Consider the following 20,341-nt stretch of genomic DNA (forward strand, 5'->3'; position numbering starts at 1 on the left):
CAACACTCAACATTTAAAAAGAATTCACAAGTGGGCTGTATATCGCAGCTGCCCCTCCGACTCCCATGCAAACTATCATGTGGCTCTGTTGTTCTAAAGAGACCAGCAGTCGGACTTCCTGTTTTGTACATTTCCCACCCCCCATTTACTGGCAGGGGAACTGAGGCCAGCAACTTAGTCTGAGGGTGGAAATAAACCCTTTATGAAGAATCTGTTAAATTGTCCTAAACCCAAGAGAATTTTAACACGACATACTTCTACTTTGAACTTGGAGCATTCTCAACACTTCTCAGTTTTTATTTTTAACCACTGTAGTTACAAGTAAATTAAACTTTCACCAAAAACAAAATAGTTTCATCTCACAGGCCTAGCCAAGATAATTGACTTTAATCCTTGAAAAACCAAACAAACAGACATAACAGATTTAAAATCACTTTTTTAATAAGACATTACAATGACATTGTTCTGTACATGGTTCCCCCAGTCAAAATAAGAGCTGCACTGCAGGGTGTCTTCTACAATTCACCAGTAACAGCTCCCTCTGACCGCACGACAGATGGACTCTGGTGTGGGGTTACTGTACTTTCGTACTCATGCTACAGATATAGGCTATCATATAATGTCCCAATACTGACACTAATCAACTGTGGTATCAGATTGAGAGCTCAGAGCTGAATGACATTCCTTTGGAAAGATTGAGTCAACTGACTACTTGTTACCGAAAATCAAAAATGCAATCCCAACAAGCATGTTTAAGAGTTACAGGAGGCGTATTTGTTGAATATTCAGCACAATTAGGTATCAAGACATGAAACGGAAGGTCAATCAGAAAATTATATAGCCCACATAAGGGGATTTGGGGGAGGGGGGGGGGAACAAAACATGTCTGAAGTTATTTTATTTCTTTGTCAAGACAGATGACGATTAAATTAAACCCATGTTGATTTTTCCCCATTGCAGCAGTCAATACCATTGAGAAGAAATACTTATCACAGCACTGTGTTAAAACAAATACCAAATTCCTTCAAGTATGCTACATGACATTTAAGATCTCCCCTCAGAAGAACAAAAAGATCCAAGTTCGATGCAGCAGAGACTGAAGGGCCTTGAAACAAGCTTTAGTCCTTGAATGAAGACACAAACTTCATTAGAAAAATTATACAAAACAGGGAAAAGAATAGGCAAAGGCGGTGATCTCTGTGGCTTTAACATTAGGACCAATCAATTCAGAATTCATCAAGCAAGCCCCAAGATGATGAAGGTGAAATAGCCCTGCTACAGAGTACAAGCAAACTTTAAGCCAGCAAACCCAGTTAAAGATAAATTAGTCATGGGGTAAACGTAGTATTAAAAATAAATGGGAAATAATCAACTTTTTCTTAACCATACTCATTTTGAAAAGTTATTTGTTACTTGCAACGTTATTATAGTTTTGACCTAAAACAGTCAGCACTCAATCATTAAGATTTGTAATTTGATGTTAGCCATGTCAAGCCCTCATACAGTCCATCACCTGTGGTCGCACAGGAGGGCTGAACATACCAATTCCTATCTCTGATGCGGGTCAATCCGAGCTTCTCTTGGATTTCATGTGGCTTCATGGCATCCGGGAGGTCTTGCTTGTTGGCGAATATCAAGATGATGGCATCCCTCATCTCCCGGTCATTAATGATGCGGTGGAGTTCCTGCCTTGCCTCGTCGATGCGATCCCTGTCCGCGCAATCCACCACGAAAATTAACCCTTGGGTGCCTGTGTAGTAGTGTCGCCACAGAGGACGAATCTTATCTTGCCCTCCAACATCCCAGACGTTGAACTTGACATTTTTGTAGGTGACAGTCTCCACATTGAAGCCGACTGTGGGGATTGTGGTGACAGACTGTCCAAGTTTCAGTTTGTAAAGGATTGTTGTCTTTCCAGCAGCATCAAGTCCAAGCATTAATATTCTCATCTCCTTGTTGCCAAATATTTTAGACAGCACTTTCCCCATTTTGAAATCGTGTGCATAAATACTTTGTTTCTAACGAGAAAAATGTCAGATTCCGTGCTGATGACTATTCACTTTTAACAGTAGCTTCGCGTTAAGGGCTTATTTGTGATGACATGACTCAGTGAAGAGCATATATCGGAGAGAAAAGTCAAAAACGCACACTCATGTTAAAATCTAACAAACAGTACTTATAGGGGTTTTCATTGAAAGTCTGTGCGTCCTGTTAAGTGCTGGGACGTTTATGTTCAGAGTATCACAATGTTTGCAGGGCCTATACACAACATGGCACGGTTACACTAAGAACTTGGCAGCAGCTGTTGCAGGACGTTCATTTTGTTGACTAAATCAACATAAAGCTGATTGGCAAACACACGCTGCTAAGGTTAAAAACCACAAAGAGCAGACACGTTGTGTATACAAGGCCTCGAAAAGGCCACGTTACTTGTGAGTTCTTTCTGGTGTCCGGTCCTCCTCATCGGGTGCGCCCTTGTTCTCTTCACCGCTACCGGGGAGAAAAGCAGCTTTTCTGCGGCTAGTCCATCAAGCGTCGCGCCGGGCAACTTCACCGAGCTGTAAGGGACGTCTTCGAAAAGAAATCTTCTGTGACTCAGCAACACATGTATCCACCCAAGAAACTCCAGTTCGTAGCCCCCTGAAAAGAGATTTAGGAGGTGGGTCAGACGTGCCAAATTAGCAAGATACCGCTCATGGCTGCTAAAGAGGGCTAGCAAGCTAACGTTAGCTAGCTGGTTTCCTAGCAAGCTAGCCTTAAGCTAACTAGATAACGGTCGTTAGCTGTGGAAAACTAACCATATATAGATAGAAAATACGTGCGACAGTGACAAAATGTTTGCCTCACGTCTCACTGGGATAAACACTTAATTGAAATATAAGAAATGTACCTCCTATCTCCCCCTCCTGTATCAATAAATACAGCCAGCTCTCGTCTTTCTCCTTTAAGTCGAGCTGGTCGCAGTGCTGCTACACCGGAAAGGTGTGGAGCTGCATTAACCGCCACTTCCTCTCGGCTCCATTCAGCTGCTGCTGTCGTACGTTACAACAGCTTTCACTGTCTGAGGCATTCACGATACAGAAACAACTATTAAAAATACAAACTCACGTGAAATACATTTTTACTTTAGTTAATTGAACACCATAAGTTAACATTTCATAATATTTTTTTTCTGAATGCTGCACTAGTTCATTTTTTGTTTTTAAGTTGTGCCGGTTGTGCCTGTTTTTAATATTTTGGTGTATTTTTGGAGTTACGACATTACAAATAAAATACTGATATTAAAATATTTATGTTGAAAAACATCACTTTGATAACATGTTAAGCATCTAAGTTGTATCTGTTTAGAATAGTGATTCTAGGTATGTAAAGGGTAACAGCACCCTAGCTAGCAATATTTTTTAAATGATTTCCTTTTGTCTGTTTTTGACAAGTCTCTGTGGCAAAAGGCATATAAAACAAACCATTTACCTGACCTGTCAGTGTTCTCTCTGTCAATAATGTACATAATATTGAAAATAGTTTTATCTATTTACTCTAGTGAAATAAGCAATCTTCCTCAGGGCCCCATTGGTGTTTTTCTATTAGTAACGTTTTCTTCCAGATAAAAATAAATAAATATGCTAAATGTGGTTATATACTTGCTAAAGGAATTACATTCTGTAATCAGCATTTTATTATTGTAACCTGTACAGTAGGTTAAACTAATTCTAACTATTGCCTGGTTGGTATTACAATACGTTCATGTAAACAAAATAAATGGAAGTGTAGTTTCACATTTCATTTTTACCCAACTTGAAACATACTTATGAAATTGTAAGAAAGGTTGTAAATGTTTTTTCTGATAGAAGGATAAGAGAGGATGAAGGCTGTATATGATCTTGAAGCTCTGTGACTAGAAATTGTCCTTGGAGGAGTGTGTGGCATGCTATTCTTCCACTGCAACATTTTGTTCTTATGAATAGACAAACAGTTTTTCTCAGCTGCTTTCTTTTTTACATTAACTTAGTCATTCATTACAGTACAAAAGTTAACCAGCTCGCTTATGGATAACTGCAAGAGCTGGCATTCTGTTATTTTTATCTTCAAACAATAATGAACAAAAACATCCCTCTACAGTGCCACATTGGCGTCTTTATTGGTAAGTTTACTTCCATATATAAAGCCAAATATGCCAAAATGTGGTCCTATAATTTCACTGCTAAAAATGTGATAATCTGTAATCAGCATTTCATTATTCTAACCTTCTTAGATGGCCCCAACTCTAACTACATTAGCTGGGATTTACAATAAGTAGATTTTTTACAAATTTAGAGAAGAGTAGTCCAATTTTGCATTTCATTCATCTAATTGATTGAAATACACCTAGTTGTAACAAGTTAAATGTAAATCTTATATATTATATTATATATTCTGCCAAATCCGGTGGCATGATGCTGTTGGAACATTTGCAACCATGCTTATGTGGTGGGTCCCTTAAGTCCCAGGCAACTCATTGTGTAAAACAGCAGAAGCATCTCCTGCTGATTTAAGTCAAGGAGCCCCTAATCTCTTTTGATGAGGTCTGAATGCTTCCCTATAGCCCCCAACACTAATTTCCTAGAAAGTTGGAGCCACTGCAACTCTTATTTAACAAATGTCCCTAGAACGACCGGTCCTGTTGACTTACTTGTAAGATATGAAATGTCAGTTACAAGCAAAGGTTACAAGCTAACAAATATAGGCTATACATGGCTGGATCCTTGATTAGCATACAAATATGGTACATCTTAAACAATATAAATGAAGAGGATAAATATCAGCTGTGGGGGACGGTGTTATTAGATATTTCACTTTAGATAGACTATTGTAAGTAAAAGTAGCAGTAACACAAGTACTACAAGTAAAAGACACACTAAACTGTGAAGTCAAGTTCAAATGATAAGCATTAAGCTAAAATAAAGTAAAAGTATCATTATATAAAGTTTAATATTTTTATCAAATGGTAATTCATTGATGTTTTATGTGAAAATAAAAACATGTACAATATTTTCCTCTGATATAATGAAATTGAAGAATAAGTTTGAATTAAATAAAACCAGTACCATTCACCGTAATTGTTCTACATTTTATATTTTTTACCACTGAGGTTACACTACTTTATTTTAGGATATTCTTTGTTGTATGCACATTGGATGTAGTAAACATTATTAAAATATAATATTATTAAAAACTAAATCTGTAGTTTTAATGTAAATCCTGTTGCACTTGAGGCCACACACACAACACTGACGTCAGAGTAAACGCTGTCCATCGGTGTTTTTCAAGGGCAAAAATACAGTGAGGGGTCTAAAATGAGGAATAGTCCTATACTGTGTGTAGATTACACTGGAATATGATTCAAACTATGGTGCCACTGCCACCCAGTGGCGTAGCCACCATAGGTCCAGGCCTACCCTGAGAAAGCTTCGGTGTAATTTTTTAATTATTATTATTGTTACGTGCCGTAGTGGGTGCTGGTGTTTGTGTGTGTATGTGTGTGTATGTGTGTGTGTGTGTGTGTGTGTGTGTGTGTGTGTCTCTCTCTCTCCCTCTGATTGTCTCCAGGTGTAGCCTCTCCCCCAGGTGCTTTCAATCCCCAATCAGGGCCTCCATAAAGGACCTGAGGAAGGCTGCAGTCGCTCTCTCCTTCTCCTCTGGCTGCATGTGTGCAGCATGGTGTCTATGTCTCTGGCTCTGGCTGCAGTCGAATAGTCCATTTAGCTTAGGAACCTTCATAACCGAGTGAAATGACCCGGAAGTCCCTCAGTGGCAGCCATGATAAGTGCCGTTCAAATTCAAGTGTTTCCCAACCGGGGGTACGCGTACCCCTAGTGGTACGTGGGTGGTCCCCAGGGGTTACGTGAAAAGATTTTGAAAAGTAAAAAAAAAAGATTTTTTTTAAATTAAAAGTTTTACAGGAAAACTGTACCTAAATAATGAATAATGCATAATCTGTAATAGTGTAACCAAAATTGGGGGCATTTAAATTAAGTAATAATTTGCTGGCTATATATTATTATTGGCGCGGCGTTCAGCTTCCCGCCGGACTGTCGGGTGTTACATCATCATCATCATTGTAGTGGCTCGCTGGTTTTCTTCTTAGCTAGCAAAACATCAGAATCCTATCAAGTGAATGCGCTGGTGTTTGTTGAGATCAACATTTCTGTTAACATAATCATTATGGATCAATGGCTGGGTCGAGCTGGTTCATCCAGAAACAACAGCACAGGTGATACTGCTGAATCAGGAGAACCCGTTCTCAAGAAAATGAAAACAGAGAAAGTGAAGAATCGTCAGTTTGGTGAACATTATCTGCTCTCCGGGTTTACGGTCACAACTACAGAGCCACCGCAGCCAATGTGTTTCATCTGTGACGACGTGCTTTCTAATAATAGCATGAAACCATCCCATTTACATCGGCACCTTAGTACTAGACATCCCGCCTGTGTGGGTAAGTCTGCAGAGTTTTTCCACCAAAAGCTGGCTGAATTTAAGGGAAGCCAAGAAAAACTAAAGAAAGCGGCATCGGTCTCAACCAAGGCCTTGGAGGCATCTTATGCCGTGTCGCTACTCGTTGCTAAATCAAAAAAGCCATTTACCATAGCCGAAGAGCTAATCTTGCCCGCTGCTATAATTCTCGCAGAAACTATGCTCGATAAGAAAGCAGCTGATGTCCTTAAGAAAGTGCCGTTGTCAAATAATACTGTGTGCCATCGGATCGACGACATGGGAATTGACATTATTGACCAAGTGGTGGAAAAATGTAAAGCGTCTGGTACGTTCGCTTTGCAGTTGGACGAATCTACGGATGTCAGTGGGGAAGCACAACTGATTGCGTTTTTGCGTTACAAAGACACTTTGGAGATGAATGAGCACATTCTGTTTTGCAAGAAACTCACGGGGAGAACTACCGGACAGGACGTTTTTAACGTTATTGACAATTTTTTCTCTCAACACAAGCTGGATTGGAAATCCTGCTCTCATGTGTGCACAGACGGCGCTGCGGCGATGACCGGCAGAGTAAATGGATTAATGGCTCACATAAAAAAGGTAAACCCTGACGTTACATGGACGCACTGCATGATTCACCGAGAAGCATTAGCTAGCAAGAGAATGAGTCCAGAGTTAAACGAAGTTTTGAATGATGCCGTAAAAGTGATCAACTTCATACAGTCCAGGCCTTTGAATCATAGACTGTTTCAGTCACTTTGTGAAGACGGTGGGTCAGAACATAAACAGCTCCTGCTTCACACTGACGTCCGCTGGTTATCCCGAGGGAAAACGTTACAGCGGCTGTTCGAGCTACGCAATGAAGTGAGGGCATTTCTGTCGGAGCACACACACCCACTTGTGGCTATGTTCGACGACGCTGACTGGGTAGCTCGGCTGGGATACCTCTGATATGTTCAGCAAACTCAACCAGCTGAATCTCTCTCTTCAAGGTAAAGACACAAATGTTCTTAGCTTGTATGACAAAGTGTGTGGATTCATGGAGAAGATCAAGCTCTGGCAGAGCAAATGTGAAAAAGGGGATACAAGTTGTTTCCTGCAGCTGAACGCATACATTGCTACTGGTGAATGTGACAGAGCTCCAATTGTGAAAATAGTACACACACATTTGTCCAAGCTCAAGAATGAGTTCAACTCCTACTTCCCTGATATTGACAACAAGTCATCCACACTGGACTGGGTGCGTAATCCATTTGTGACATGCATTAACAGCAGCATTCCCGCCAGACTGCAAGAAGACCTCATAGATGTGTCCTCAGATAGGAGCCTGAAGATGAGGTACTCAAGCACACCACTGACACAGTTCTGGTGTGGTGTGGAGAAGGAGTATCCTGAATTGGGGAAACATGCCCTGAATGAACTGTTGCCTTTTGGGTCCACATACCTGTGTGAGGTGACATTCTCCGCCATGACCCACATCAAGACTAAACACAGGAACAGACTCAACTTGGAGAATAACCTGGTCACAGCTGTTGCAACAATCTCCCCCAGACTCACAAAACTGATGAGGGAGAAACAGGCTCAAGTGTCACATTAATTGGTGAGTTACCTTACTTTTTTGTTAAGTCTTTAAACAATGGCTATTATAATGTATATGATTACTTATGATTGAATATGATTTAAGTGTCACATTAATTGTCGCATTGGGTCACACAGAGAAAAATATCCTCCTCTTCTCTATCTCTCCTCGTCACTTCTCTCCTTCTTCCACTCCCTGGTTTCACCTTAGCTACACACACACATATTTCTCACAGACACACACATTTCTCACACACACACACACGCACGCATGCACGCACACACACACACACACATTTCTCACACACACACACACACATTTCTCACACACACACACACACATTACACACACACACACACACACACACACACACACACACACACACACACACACACACACACACACACACACACACACACACACACACACAGCCGGTCTGCCACAATATATAGACTGTTAATATATCCTGGGGATCACCACGATTGATTGCGTAGTAGGGGGTACTTTAGGTTGGCTTGAAATGCTTTGGGGGTACAGTATTCAAAAAAGGTTGGGAACCACTGCTCTAGATGATAGAAAAGGAGGTTTCAAACTTCCTTTAGCTTAGGAACCACTGGACCTCCCTTACCGAAAGGAGAGGAGAAAATGCTGCCCCACAATGCCTTGCAGCCGCAGCATTTACCGTCACAAAACAGTCGGCCGTTCACGGAAACAAACGATTATGACGGAGAAATGATATCATGAAAGTTACGGTGCTTATTAAGCATTTTAAAATGTATGTGGTAAGTTGCCAAAGTGCTTTGTTTTGAACGTTCATCAGTATTATAATCAAAAAGAGAAATATGAATGTTAGTTTTTACTGAAATTATCAAATAAAGTCAACATTTCACTGAGCTGTGTGGGGTTTGTTCAACTTTTAAAATATGTTTGAATGGTATACAGTGATAGATGTTAAGGGCTAACGTTTATAATAAATACATTTGTATTTATTTTTAAGATCTTTTCATACAATCATACGTATTGGGATCATTTGTATTAATGTGGACCGGAGGGAGAGGTTGACGAGCATACATTTCACTTTTTTATTTCAATTCCAACTTTGGTCATGAAGAATATGTTTCTCTGTTGTCCACGTTCATAAAGCAATAGCATCAGAGCACGGTGCAGAGTCTCTAGATGAGTTTACAGTAGTCCCTCGTTCTTATTAAACATCCATGTAGTCCGTTGTATAGAAAACTGTAGTTTCCATATCCCCACAGCAGCAGAAGCACAAAATGACGTCCGCTGGCCCATCATAAACACGTCGGATAGTGAAAGTGCAGTCGGATTCTCTAAAGTACCGCAGTCTCTTCTCCTAAATCCTTTTGAATTCTCCTATCCACTATCCCTTAACCCTGTGACGTTTCACTCAGAGGTCAAGGAATAGACGATAGGGTTAGACGTTAGGAGCTGATTTTTGGATTATCCGACCGCAACCTCTGTGTGGGACCTGTGTTTCCTTAATTAGGAGATGTGCTCCAGTATATCTGTACCTTAGTTTACTTTTCAAGTTGACTGGTGAGCCCTTTTTCTTTTTGTCCATTTAAAAGACCTGCTTGTGGCTTTCAGAGATCAGCTTCCTCTCCTTTTTCTCTCGCCTGGTCATTTTATATTTGTGTTACTTGCCTTTGGTTCCCTAGCCCAATAGGCAACGTAACAATTATAAAAAAATGTATTCACCCATTGAGAATATCCAAGCATTCAAAGGGAAATTGAAGTGAACAAAATCGAGTTGAATTAATGTTGTATGTGTTTTTATCCTCTGAACCGAACTCATTTACGGTAAAAACTGGTTGTTGGTTCCGGCGCGCGCCATAGTAACGTGACATAGTATAGTATAGTATGGCTCAAAGTTCACTAATGAACTATTTATTCTTCTTTCAAACGTCTTATCTCTTCAGATGTTGCCCGCTCGCTGAAGAGAAAGGGATGATAGTCAGGAAGCGAGGCCTCCTTTTATACGGTGAGATGCGCGTGCATTCACGTAGGCCCGCCCCAAGGCCGTCTACGTCTATAGAAATCTCAGTAGGTGAATGCTTGCATAGAGGGTAGTACCCATAGAGTCCAGTAGAGGGCGGAGCCTGTGAGAGATATAACAAACAGGTAGCACAAGGTAGCAACAACACAAAAACTGACTGTGAACAACATGGAGGGACACAGGAAAGACAATGAACCCAGGGGAAGACCAGAATAAATACAAAGAGGGGTAATCACAAGACACAGCTGGGCAGGTATGGGCGGCGCCAGGATTTTTTTGCTGCAGTAGCTTAGCAGTTGCTATATGACAGCATGGCGTTGCTAGTTAATTTTCAAAAATAAATAAACAAACAATACCAGTGGGCCAAGCACGAGCCTGTTCATATTATATATGTTCACCGCTATTCAGGATCACAGATCACGAGCCTTCAATGTTGAAAACTTTCTCTTTATTTTCTGGTATTGACGGCCACAGCCACGCCTTACAGAACCAATCAATAGTATAACAGTCATTATGACTTTTCTCCACACTCGAACACAACTCCTGGGTTGCGGTCGGATAATCCAAAAATCAGCTCCTAACGTCTAACCCTATCGTCTTTTCCTTGACCTCTGAGTGAAACGTCACGGGGTTAAGGGATAGTGGATAGGAGAATTAAAAAGGACTTAGGAGAAGAGACTGCGGCCGTTTCTCGATCGCGAGGATGCTTGCTTGGTAGCACATGCTTGCTTCAGAAGCTAGGCAAGAATCCTTCCTGGCATTCGGAAAACAAAGAGTGGAACAGGCTAGCAAGTGTGCAGGTGTGCGTCATATGAGAGGCCCCGCCTTACATTTTCCGCCACAGATTTGGGGAAATTGGTCCGTGCGCAAAGCATTGTGGGGATTTTAAGGACGCAAAGTCTACCCATTTGCAGCCTCGAAATTACCCCCAAACCAAGGACGCGGCCTCGGTGGAATTCCAAGTATGCTGGAGATTGGAACAGTCCTTCGGCGGCACTCGATGACGTAGCATCCTTGAAATATTGGCTTGGACGCCAGTTTCCTCGAGATTGAAAAACGGCCTGCGGTACTTCAGAGAATCCGACTGCACTTTCACTATCCAACGTGTTCATGATGCGCCAGCGGACGTCATAAATGTGCTTCTGCTGCTGTGGGGAAACTATGGAAACTACAGTTTTCTATACAGCGGACTACAACATGGATGTATAATAAGAACGAGGGACTACTATAAACTCATCTAGAGACTCTGCACCATGGTCTGATACTGTTTTATGCTTTATGAACGTGGGCAACAGAGAAACATATTCTTCATGACCAAGGTTTGAATTGAAATAAAAAAGGAAAGTGACACTTATGCTCGTCACCCTCCCCCTCCGGCCCATAGGGGCGCTAGGGGCACCGCCCCACCTCTTCCCACATTACAAATTAAAAAAAAACGTTTAATTTAAATTTTTAATGAACAAGGTAAATATTATATAATTGGTATCAGTAAAATGTATAATCTACAATAAAATCTCGTTTAAAATGGTGTTACGATGTCTAAAGTTACTGATAAATCACATGTTTCCCGCCTGGCCTTGCCCGTGTATCATTACCCTCTCTCGTCTGGGCGCTAAGAGAGGAGCCCTCAACCAGTGCAGCAGCAGCCACTAGCAGCTGACTGTTGCTATCTGTAAGCTATGACTCCGAAACATAATTTCAGCCAATCAGCGTCGTCAAATCTGATGATCACCGGGCGCCAATGTCAGCGCCCGGTGCAGGGTTATGGCTAGAAAGGATCCGTCTTGTGTAAAACTCTCGCGAGAGTTTGCGAGTCACGTGGCTGAATGTTTACGTTTGACAGGTAGCCTTTCAGTTACGATTGTTAACATCAGTGGGCCACAGCAAATGATGGTGAGAAGCTAAACTATCTATTAATTATGTCAATTACAGGGAGTGTGATTGTAACTGTGTGTGTGACTAACTGGATGCAAAGAGGTAAACACTGTCTTTTGTTTCCCATGCTTGCTCTTCAAACAGCCGGGGACAGATACTATGTGCCCGTGCTAAATACACACACACACACACATACACGTACGTACGTAGTTGAGTTTTGACAGCATCCATCCAACTAGATGTTTTTGCCTTAATGGTCTGTTTTCTAATATTTCTGTGTTTCTGAACCACGTCTGTGTCTGCATATAATGTTCGTATTTAGTCTCCTCAGGGTTCCCGCAGGGTCTTAAAAAGTCTTACATTTGATAATCTGAATGTAAGGCCTTAAAAAGGTCTTAAATATGACCAAAAAAATAAGAAAGGTCTTAAATATGATTTAGAAGGTCTTAAAAATGATCGTATTTGAAAGGTACTTCTGTGTTGCGATAGCGTCTAAATGTGTTTTGGGGGAAATGTCCGGGCTGCAAAGTAACCAGTACGGTAATAGCCTTTCAGTTCCCCCCAACAATTTGTATTGAATTAAATCAACATGGAACCAGTAATCACTAACTTTGTTTCCCCCGGCCCCTTATTGGAGAACACCCAGCTAGTAACCTAGCAACCAAGCTTCAGCTTGCGGCAGTCAGAAACTCATGTACAGTTGCAAGAAAAAGTATGTGAACCCTTTGGAATTACCTGGATTTCTGCATAAGTTGGTCATAAAATGGAGGAAGCCACTGCTGTCCAGAAATAACATTGCTGCACGTTTGAAGTTTGCAAAAGAGCACCTGGATGTTCCACAGCACTACTGGCAAAATATTCTGTGGACAGATGAAACCAAAGTTAAGTTGTTTGGAAGGAACACACAATGCTATGTGTGGAGAACAAAAGGCACAGCACACCAACATCAAAACCTCATCCCAACTGTGAAGTATGGTGGAGGGAGCATCATGGTTTGGGGCTGCTTTGCTGCCTCAGGGCCTGGACAGATTGCCGTCATCGACGGAAAAATGAATTCTCAAGTTTATCAAGACATTTTGCTGGAGAACTTAAGGCCATCTGTCCACCAATTGAAGCTCAACAGAAGATGGGTGATGCAACAGGACAACGACCCAAAGCACAGAAGTAAATCAACAACAGAATGGCTTCAACAGAAGAAAATACGCCTTCTGGAGTGGCACAGTCAGAGTCCTGACCTCAACCCAATTGAGATGCTGTGGCATGACCTCAAGAGAGCGATTCACACCAAACATCCCAAGAATATTGCTGAACTGAAACAGTTTTGTAAAGAGGAATGGTCCAAAATTCCTCCTGACCGTTGTGCAGGTCTGATATGCAACTATAGGAGACGTTTGGTTGAGGTTATTGCTGCCAAAGGAGGGTCAACCAGTTATTAAATTCAAGGGTTCACATACTTTTTCCACCCTGCACTGTGAATGTTTACATGGTGTGTTCAATAAAAACATAAAAACATATTGTTTGTGTGGTATTAGTTTAAGCAGACTGTGTTTGTCTATTGTTGTGACTTAGATGAAGATCAGAACACATTTTATGACCAATTTATGCAGAAATCCAGGTAGTTCCAAAGGGTTCACATACTTTTTCTTGCAACTGTATCTTCGAATCTACTTACAAATTAATATGGGGAATTGTCAGTTCAACCGTATTTGGTTGGAAAACATCTAATTTAGTGCTTGGTTGAAACCAGTGGAGGGGAACGTGTTTGAAGCCCGCCGCACCATTTGCAAAATAAATAAGTGTTTGTTTTGCTAATGTAGCGTTAGCTAGTGGAGCGTTAGCTAGTGCAGCAGCTCCCGCAACAAAACCGGGGGACCTCCGGGCGACGTTTGGGTCTACGTCAACCCTAAAAGCGGAGGTGCTGTAGACGCTAAATACCATAGCTAAACACCAATCATACAACAGCAACGATGAAATAGTGTAGCCAATTTAATTTAAGGGGTAATTTCTCAAAATGTTCCCCGTGTGGTTTATTCACCATTACAATAGCCCCACCTAAAATAATTTCCACCAGCCGCCACTGGTTACAACTGTTACATTACGTCCGTTACGAAACTAACTAACTAACAAAGCTTAAGATGGAAACATGTAAGGTTAACTTCGACCTCCGGGTGGCCTTACTATGGAGGAGTGGATTGAGCAGTGCATATCTCCAGAAAAAAAAAGCACCTAAACGACAACATGCAGAGCTACGTGAAGAGCAGGTAGACCAACTGGAGAAGTACCGCCATTCAAAAGCTTTCTGATGCGGGTCTTGAAACAAAGCAGAGAAATGATGACCGTTAGTGGCCACAGGTGCGAAAGCTCTCTCCAGAGCTACTGGAAGCCGAATCTCGGGGACCGGAGAAAGTGGAGCAATATTCTCGCCACGCCAAGCAACAGCAGTATCTAATATTAAGAGTTGCATGAATTTCATTCAAGGCAAGGCAAGGCAACTTTGTTTACTTAAAGGTCCCATTTCATGGCCATTTCCACTGATCATAATTCCACTCTACAATAGATTTATATTGTGCAATTTTCCAAAATCACTTTGGTTTCTCATACAGCATCTCTGTAAACTACGTGTATTCACTGAATTTCACTCTCTGCCTTTAACGGCTCGTTGTAGCTCCAATAGCTCCAGCCCCCACCCTCCCTGTGAGCACAGTGTGCTCTGATTGGTCGGAACGTTGTGAATCGCGCTGAGCTCCGTGGAGGTGTGGTTTCCTTGTTTAGCGATACACAGCCAAACTCACCCTGAGCACACACAAAGTCACAGCCGAAGTAAAAACAATAAGTGTGGCTTGATATTGAGTAAGAAAAAGGTTGATAAACGCTGTGAGAATGGGTCTGAAGAGAGAATTTCGCCGCAATCCCAACTGTCTCAGCAGAGCTGCATGCACTGAATGTGTGTGTGAGGAAGTCCGTGGATTGGTCAATTTGGACCAATCAGCGGGGGCTTAACGTAACGTCTCCACGGATTGATCCATTTGGTTCCGGGTAACGCATGACATCATGAGTTACCCGGAAGAATGAATGGACAGTGACGTATCTACAACGAGGCGTTTTGGGGAGGTATTTTCTGTGTTACGGAGCGTCCACACAGCAGCGTGCGTTGACGCTTGGCGTTTCTGAAGCTTGGGGAGTCAACGCGACCAACGCGACCAACAACCAATCACATGAATCTCCAGCCCCCGACATACAAAGCAGAAAGCATTCCATGCTAGCTATATATACTGTCTATGCCTGCTAGCTGTCCATTCAATGTTTAAATGAGGTACACTGGATATAAAATCCCCAAACAGGCGAAAACCTACCAGTTTCACCCACTATCTCTGCCACCTCCCTCCATGCCTGGCTCCTCCGGTTTGTATCCCGGTAGATGAACAGAGACTGATCATACAGCACCGGGTGATTCACTACCGCAATGATTATTTTCTCCTCCATTTTATGGAACATAGAAATGACCTGCGGTATGGCTCTCGCAGCATACACGCGGTTTGATTGGCTAGCAGTTGTACTGGCAGATTTTCATAAACGGGATTTGATTGGCTGACGCTTCCGTCGAAGCGAGCAACGCTCCCCACAATGCAGTTCGGCGAAGCTTGACGTCACCCCATTCAAAGTGAATGGGCAGAAGCGTTGAAGCTTCAACGCACGCCGCTGTGTGGACGGGCCGTTAGAGTTTTACTCGCTACAGGGTGTACTTTGAGGGTTTTGACTCTGCAGACCGTTTACATGCAGAAAAACCTTCATAACACACAAGGGGACGGGTGATAACCGGAAAAGCATGACATGAGACCTTTAACACATACAGAGGGTAAATTCAAAGTACATTCACTGACATGAATATGGCGCCACCTTGTGTCATGTTTACAATGCAGATTATTGACATTAGGTCTGGCAATACAGTCAATCATTATCCTGGTGATTATTTCGCAGATAAACCTAGTAACCCCGCCCCATTTAAAAAAAACGGCTCTTTTGAACGGCTCTTTGAAAGGAACGGAGCCATAAGATCCAGGGTCGGTACCATATGTCTTCGGGTACCATATGTGTTCGGGGGCCGTCTCTTACCAATGACGTCACGCATTGTACGCATTGTGATTGGCTGTACGGTAATTTACCCAGGGGTGCTCGGGGGCAAATCACATCTACAGATCATGACGAACCGAATTGAAGTATTCCTATCTCTGTCTCTGAAAGTCTCTGAAAACGGAGCAGTGGCTGCGATGCTAGCTTTGCGGCTAGCGGTTAGCATTTTCAATGGAAATATACATTGAAACATCATGTTTCAGTAAAAACAAGACCCACTGATCATCTACTCTCTGAGATGATTCCAGGGATGCCTGACTTGAGTTTCTAGCACCAGGGAAAGTGGACAAAAGTGCCCCAGATCAGCCTCTTAATTTACCCAGGGCCTAGTGCTTAGCTCCCTTCAAAGAGCCATAAATCCCATCACTAGCACCAAGGACTGCTAACGCGCCAGTTTCGTCTCCTCCTCCGTTACGTAACGGGACTCCCATTGGACGGCAGGTCTTTGCATCAAACTATTTTTAATGCAAATCCGATCAGTGTACTAAGTTTATATCACCAATGACAAGTTAGTTGATTCAGTTTCTGTCTACCAGCTTGAACGGATGATTATATTTATAGTGTGTGATGCTAATACTAACCAACATTTCCCACCTGGATTCTCGTTGAATCATAATTTCCTTCCACTCAATATTGCTTATCTTCTTAACTTGATCCTAGCCGAAGTTTCAAGACTGTTTGGCTCCTACATGGGAGGGAGGAGGACGGCAAGGCGGCAAACCCTTTCCGGTCCTGCACACCTGCATTCTTATACCCATTCATTCTGTTGCCTTGAGGACAAGAATGCAGCCTTAGTCCCCAACCGATACGCCAAAGAAAGACTCGCTGCTAATGGCTACACTGTCTCAACTGAAAGAGGACAAGAAACACATTCAAAATATAATAAAATGTGGAGACTTTGGGATATTTGTCTCCCATTCTTTTACTTTTCGGGCATTTTACAGACCAGACATGTCGTTGATGTCACTGTTTACCAAACTACCACTTTTTTTGAAAAATGCATAAAATGATGCAATATAGGCCTATGTTAAATTATATACATGGTTTATACATGTAATTACTGGGGTTGCATTTCTTCTGATTACCTAATTTGGGCGTGCACATTTGCCGCGTGCAAACCTACCTCTTTTGGATTTGGAAAGGTTGGCATGTATGCACCGATGTGACAGTACTCTTCAAAGGGTTCACGAAATGACTACTACTATAGTTAACACTTTGGTTAACTTAATGTTACTTCATGTTAAAGAGCATCTTGCAGGTTTTTATTTTTTCTACATTTATGCTTAAACTTGCTTGAAAATTACAATTAAAAAAAAGTGAATGCAGGATTTGATATGTTTTACGAGACATAAGGGCAGGAATTCAGAGGGAAAGGAGCAATTTTGAGCTCTGCTCTTAAAAACGGCTTTTTTTTAAGGTCATACGTCAAACGCGTCATATTATATCACAAGGGGACACATCTCCGCTCTCTGACCGCGGGTATAGTAAAAAGCTCGCCTGAAGTCGGACAGCTCCGAGTCGGCTTCTTCTTCTTCTTCTACTTCTTCTCCTTCTTCTTCTTCTTCTCTCGGTTTTTTGGCGGATTGCAAACCACTTTAAGGTGCATACCGCCACCTCCGGAGTCGGCTTGACTCGGTTTGCATTATAAAGAATGCACACATGTGTTTAATCGTTCATGTCAGATATGTACTAAGTAAATACATTTGTTCCTGCTCAAGATTAGATTCAACTTTATTGTTATTGCACATATTACAGGTACTGAGACAACGAAATGCAGTTTAGCTTCCAACCAGGAGTGCAAAAAGCAGTAAAGTGAAAAGTAATGTACACAATCTATAGAATAAAATATAGAATGAATTGAATGATGAATAAACAGTGAGGGGTATGAATACACTAGATATACACAGCAGCCTGTGAGCAGTATGAACAGTGTGTATGAATATGCTAAGATATATAAAGTATGAAAACAGTAAGCAGTGCAAGTATAGTATAACATATATAGATATTAATTTCATGATGATAAACATTGTTGAACAATGATGAAAAATGTGAATGGAAGTGGCGACGTAAAACTGACACAAAACAACAACAAACTTTTGCCGAGCCAATGGAGAGCTTCATCAGCAGCACGGGGTAAAAACCACCAATGAGCGCTCAGCTCGAGATACCAGCGAGTCGTTTCCCATCAAGCATTTCGCCTCCGCAGCCCGTGGAGAGGAACTGCGGCGCCTTGCCGCGCCTCGCTCTCAAGGCTGCGGGCGTCTTTGTCCCGCGAGATTTCAACGTCTCATTTGAGCGAGCCTCCAGAGCAAGTCGGACAAAATGACTAACCATCATGCAATTCACGAGCAAGACGTTGATTGAAATTGCGCAGATCTGCGCAGGTCTCGCTTGTCTCAAACAAGCCTATTTACAACGACATATCAAAGGAGGCTCCACAACCTTTCTCCGCCAGATCGTCAAGTATCAGCCGTATCTCGCGTCTCTCCTCCGGTACACAGCACCTTAGTGTGGAGTTGCATTAGGTAACGCGAGATACGGCTGATACTTGCGCATTAGTTTCTGTTATGGATCAGTATCAACAGTCCTGCCAGTAACGTTACTATATTATCAATGCTACTTTAGTTATAGCCTGATATATGATAGCTAACTTTACAAAGTTGTGATGTGACGTTAGCTAACATTCTGTAGCCAACGCCGGTCACTCACCAAGATAGCTGCCCAGTTCTCCACTGGTTCTCCTCACACCACAGCTCAATTTCTCTCCGATGGCCGTTATTTCTTCTAATCCTTGGCTGCTCCTGGTCTCTTCGACGCCTAGCAGGCTCATAATTATAAGGTTGTGGTCCGTCATATGCATTCGAATATTCATGTTCAACTTCTTCTGTGTCTCTTGTGTCGAAACTAGCATTGGGATCCATGTTTATTAATACGTTACACCGGCCGCTGTCCCCCTTGTGTCCCCCGTGTTACGTCACACGCGGGAGGCACGTGCCGAGGCTTTTTTATGCGGAAGTGAACATTTCTTACAAAAACGACGCCAGATGTCACTGTGTATATTTCTGTATATTTTTGGGAAAATCTAGTGTATTCATCATTTTCCTACACATTTATTCACAGTTGTCTTTAACCTGGAAGTTGCTCTAAAATGACAAGGCTAAGCCGGCTGTAATGCTAACTAACGTGCTTGCTACTAGCTAGGTAGCTAACTTGATCTAGCCCATGGGTCGGCAACAGGTGGCCCGCGGGCCATTGTTGGCCCGCTAGCAATAATATTTGGCCTGTAATCTTGAGAATAAAAAATATATATATATTTTGATTTTTTTTTCTTTTTACAACATCGGACCGACAGTCGCACATATAGGCTATAATGTCCGAATAGAGAATCTACCTACACCTGAGGAATGCTTATTGTACTTTATCCATGTTGAGAGTGCATGACACACAGCACAGGCCCAATCAGGCTGCGGGGTGCACTGACGCTGACAGTGGATCAATAGGTGGACAGCGCGTGGTGCTGAAATAGCCAACATTCGGTGTGTGGTTTGAAAAAAATAACACCAGCTCACTAAATCATTCAAACGTAATGTTTACTTATGTGAACAGTAACAAAGTTCAGGCAAAACATTGACAACAAAATTGGAGAAGCCGCTTGATCATGGAGGGAGAGGAGTGGTGGTGCATGCTCCTGAAACGACAGAGCAAACACGCTACATTAGGGATAATAATTATAATGAGCCATTCATTCAAAAATATAAAAAATATAATTAGGCTATTAAATACAATTACGACAGGCTTGGTACTCACTTAATGCGAAAACTGACATCTCCCATTGGTCGCTATTTTTTGGATGACATGGACGTCACTTTAATCCGCAGGCAGTTCTCAAGGTTTTTATGCGTCAATCGATTCCTCTCGTGCGTCTTTATCGCATTATTCATTGAACAAAAGGACGACTCGCATGTATAGGTGGAAGGGAACATTGTGAGCACATAACATGTGAGCCTCTTGTTCGTGCTATACTCCTCTGAGCTTCCCACCCAAAAGGCAGTCACAGACTCCGCACTTCTGAGCGCATCGCTGACCAGGGAGCTTGTTTGAAAATCAATTAGCTCCATTTCTAATGCAGCCTCGTCTAAGGAGGGGATCATTTGTTTCGCCTGGGAGGTGAAGTCTCCACTTGGTCGGACTGTGAGAGGATCGCGTACAAAGGCAATGATGTCTTTTGGGATGGAGTAGTCCTCAAACCTTGACGTGAAGTTGGCCCG

The 20,341-nt window shown here is 42.2% G+C and overlaps 1 protein-coding gene across 2 annotated transcripts; it reads right to left on the reverse strand.

Annotated features, from left to right (window-relative positions):
• Positions 1 to 419: 419 nt before the first annotated feature.
• On the reverse strand, positions 420 to 16,793 carry arf6b (ADP-ribosylation factor 6b). Of its 2 annotated transcripts, none has more exons than XM_079694763.1 (2): positions 16,668 to 16,793; positions 420 to 2,640 (listed from the first exon to the last, which is right to left on the reverse strand). In XM_079694763.1, exon 2 carries the CDS (start codon positions 1,986 to 1,988, stop codon positions 1,461 to 1,463), a length of 528 nt encoding a protein of 175 aa, XP_079550889.1. In that variant the 5' UTR covers positions 1,989 to 2,640; positions 16,668 to 16,793; the 3' UTR covers positions 420 to 1,460. The 2 variants fall into 2 exon arrangements, with proteins under 2 accessions (XP_079550889.1, XP_079550888.1); XM_079694762.1 differs by lacking the exon at positions 16,668 to 16,793 and adding an exon at positions 2,891 to 3,050.
• Between the last annotated feature and the right edge of the window lie 3,548 nt (positions 16,794 to 20,341).

Source organism: Notothenia rossii, assembly GCF_949606895.1.
Source record: "Notothenia rossii genome assembly, chromosome: 7".
NCBI lineage: Eukaryota > Metazoa > Chordata > Actinopteri > Perciformes > Nototheniidae > Notothenia > Notothenia rossii.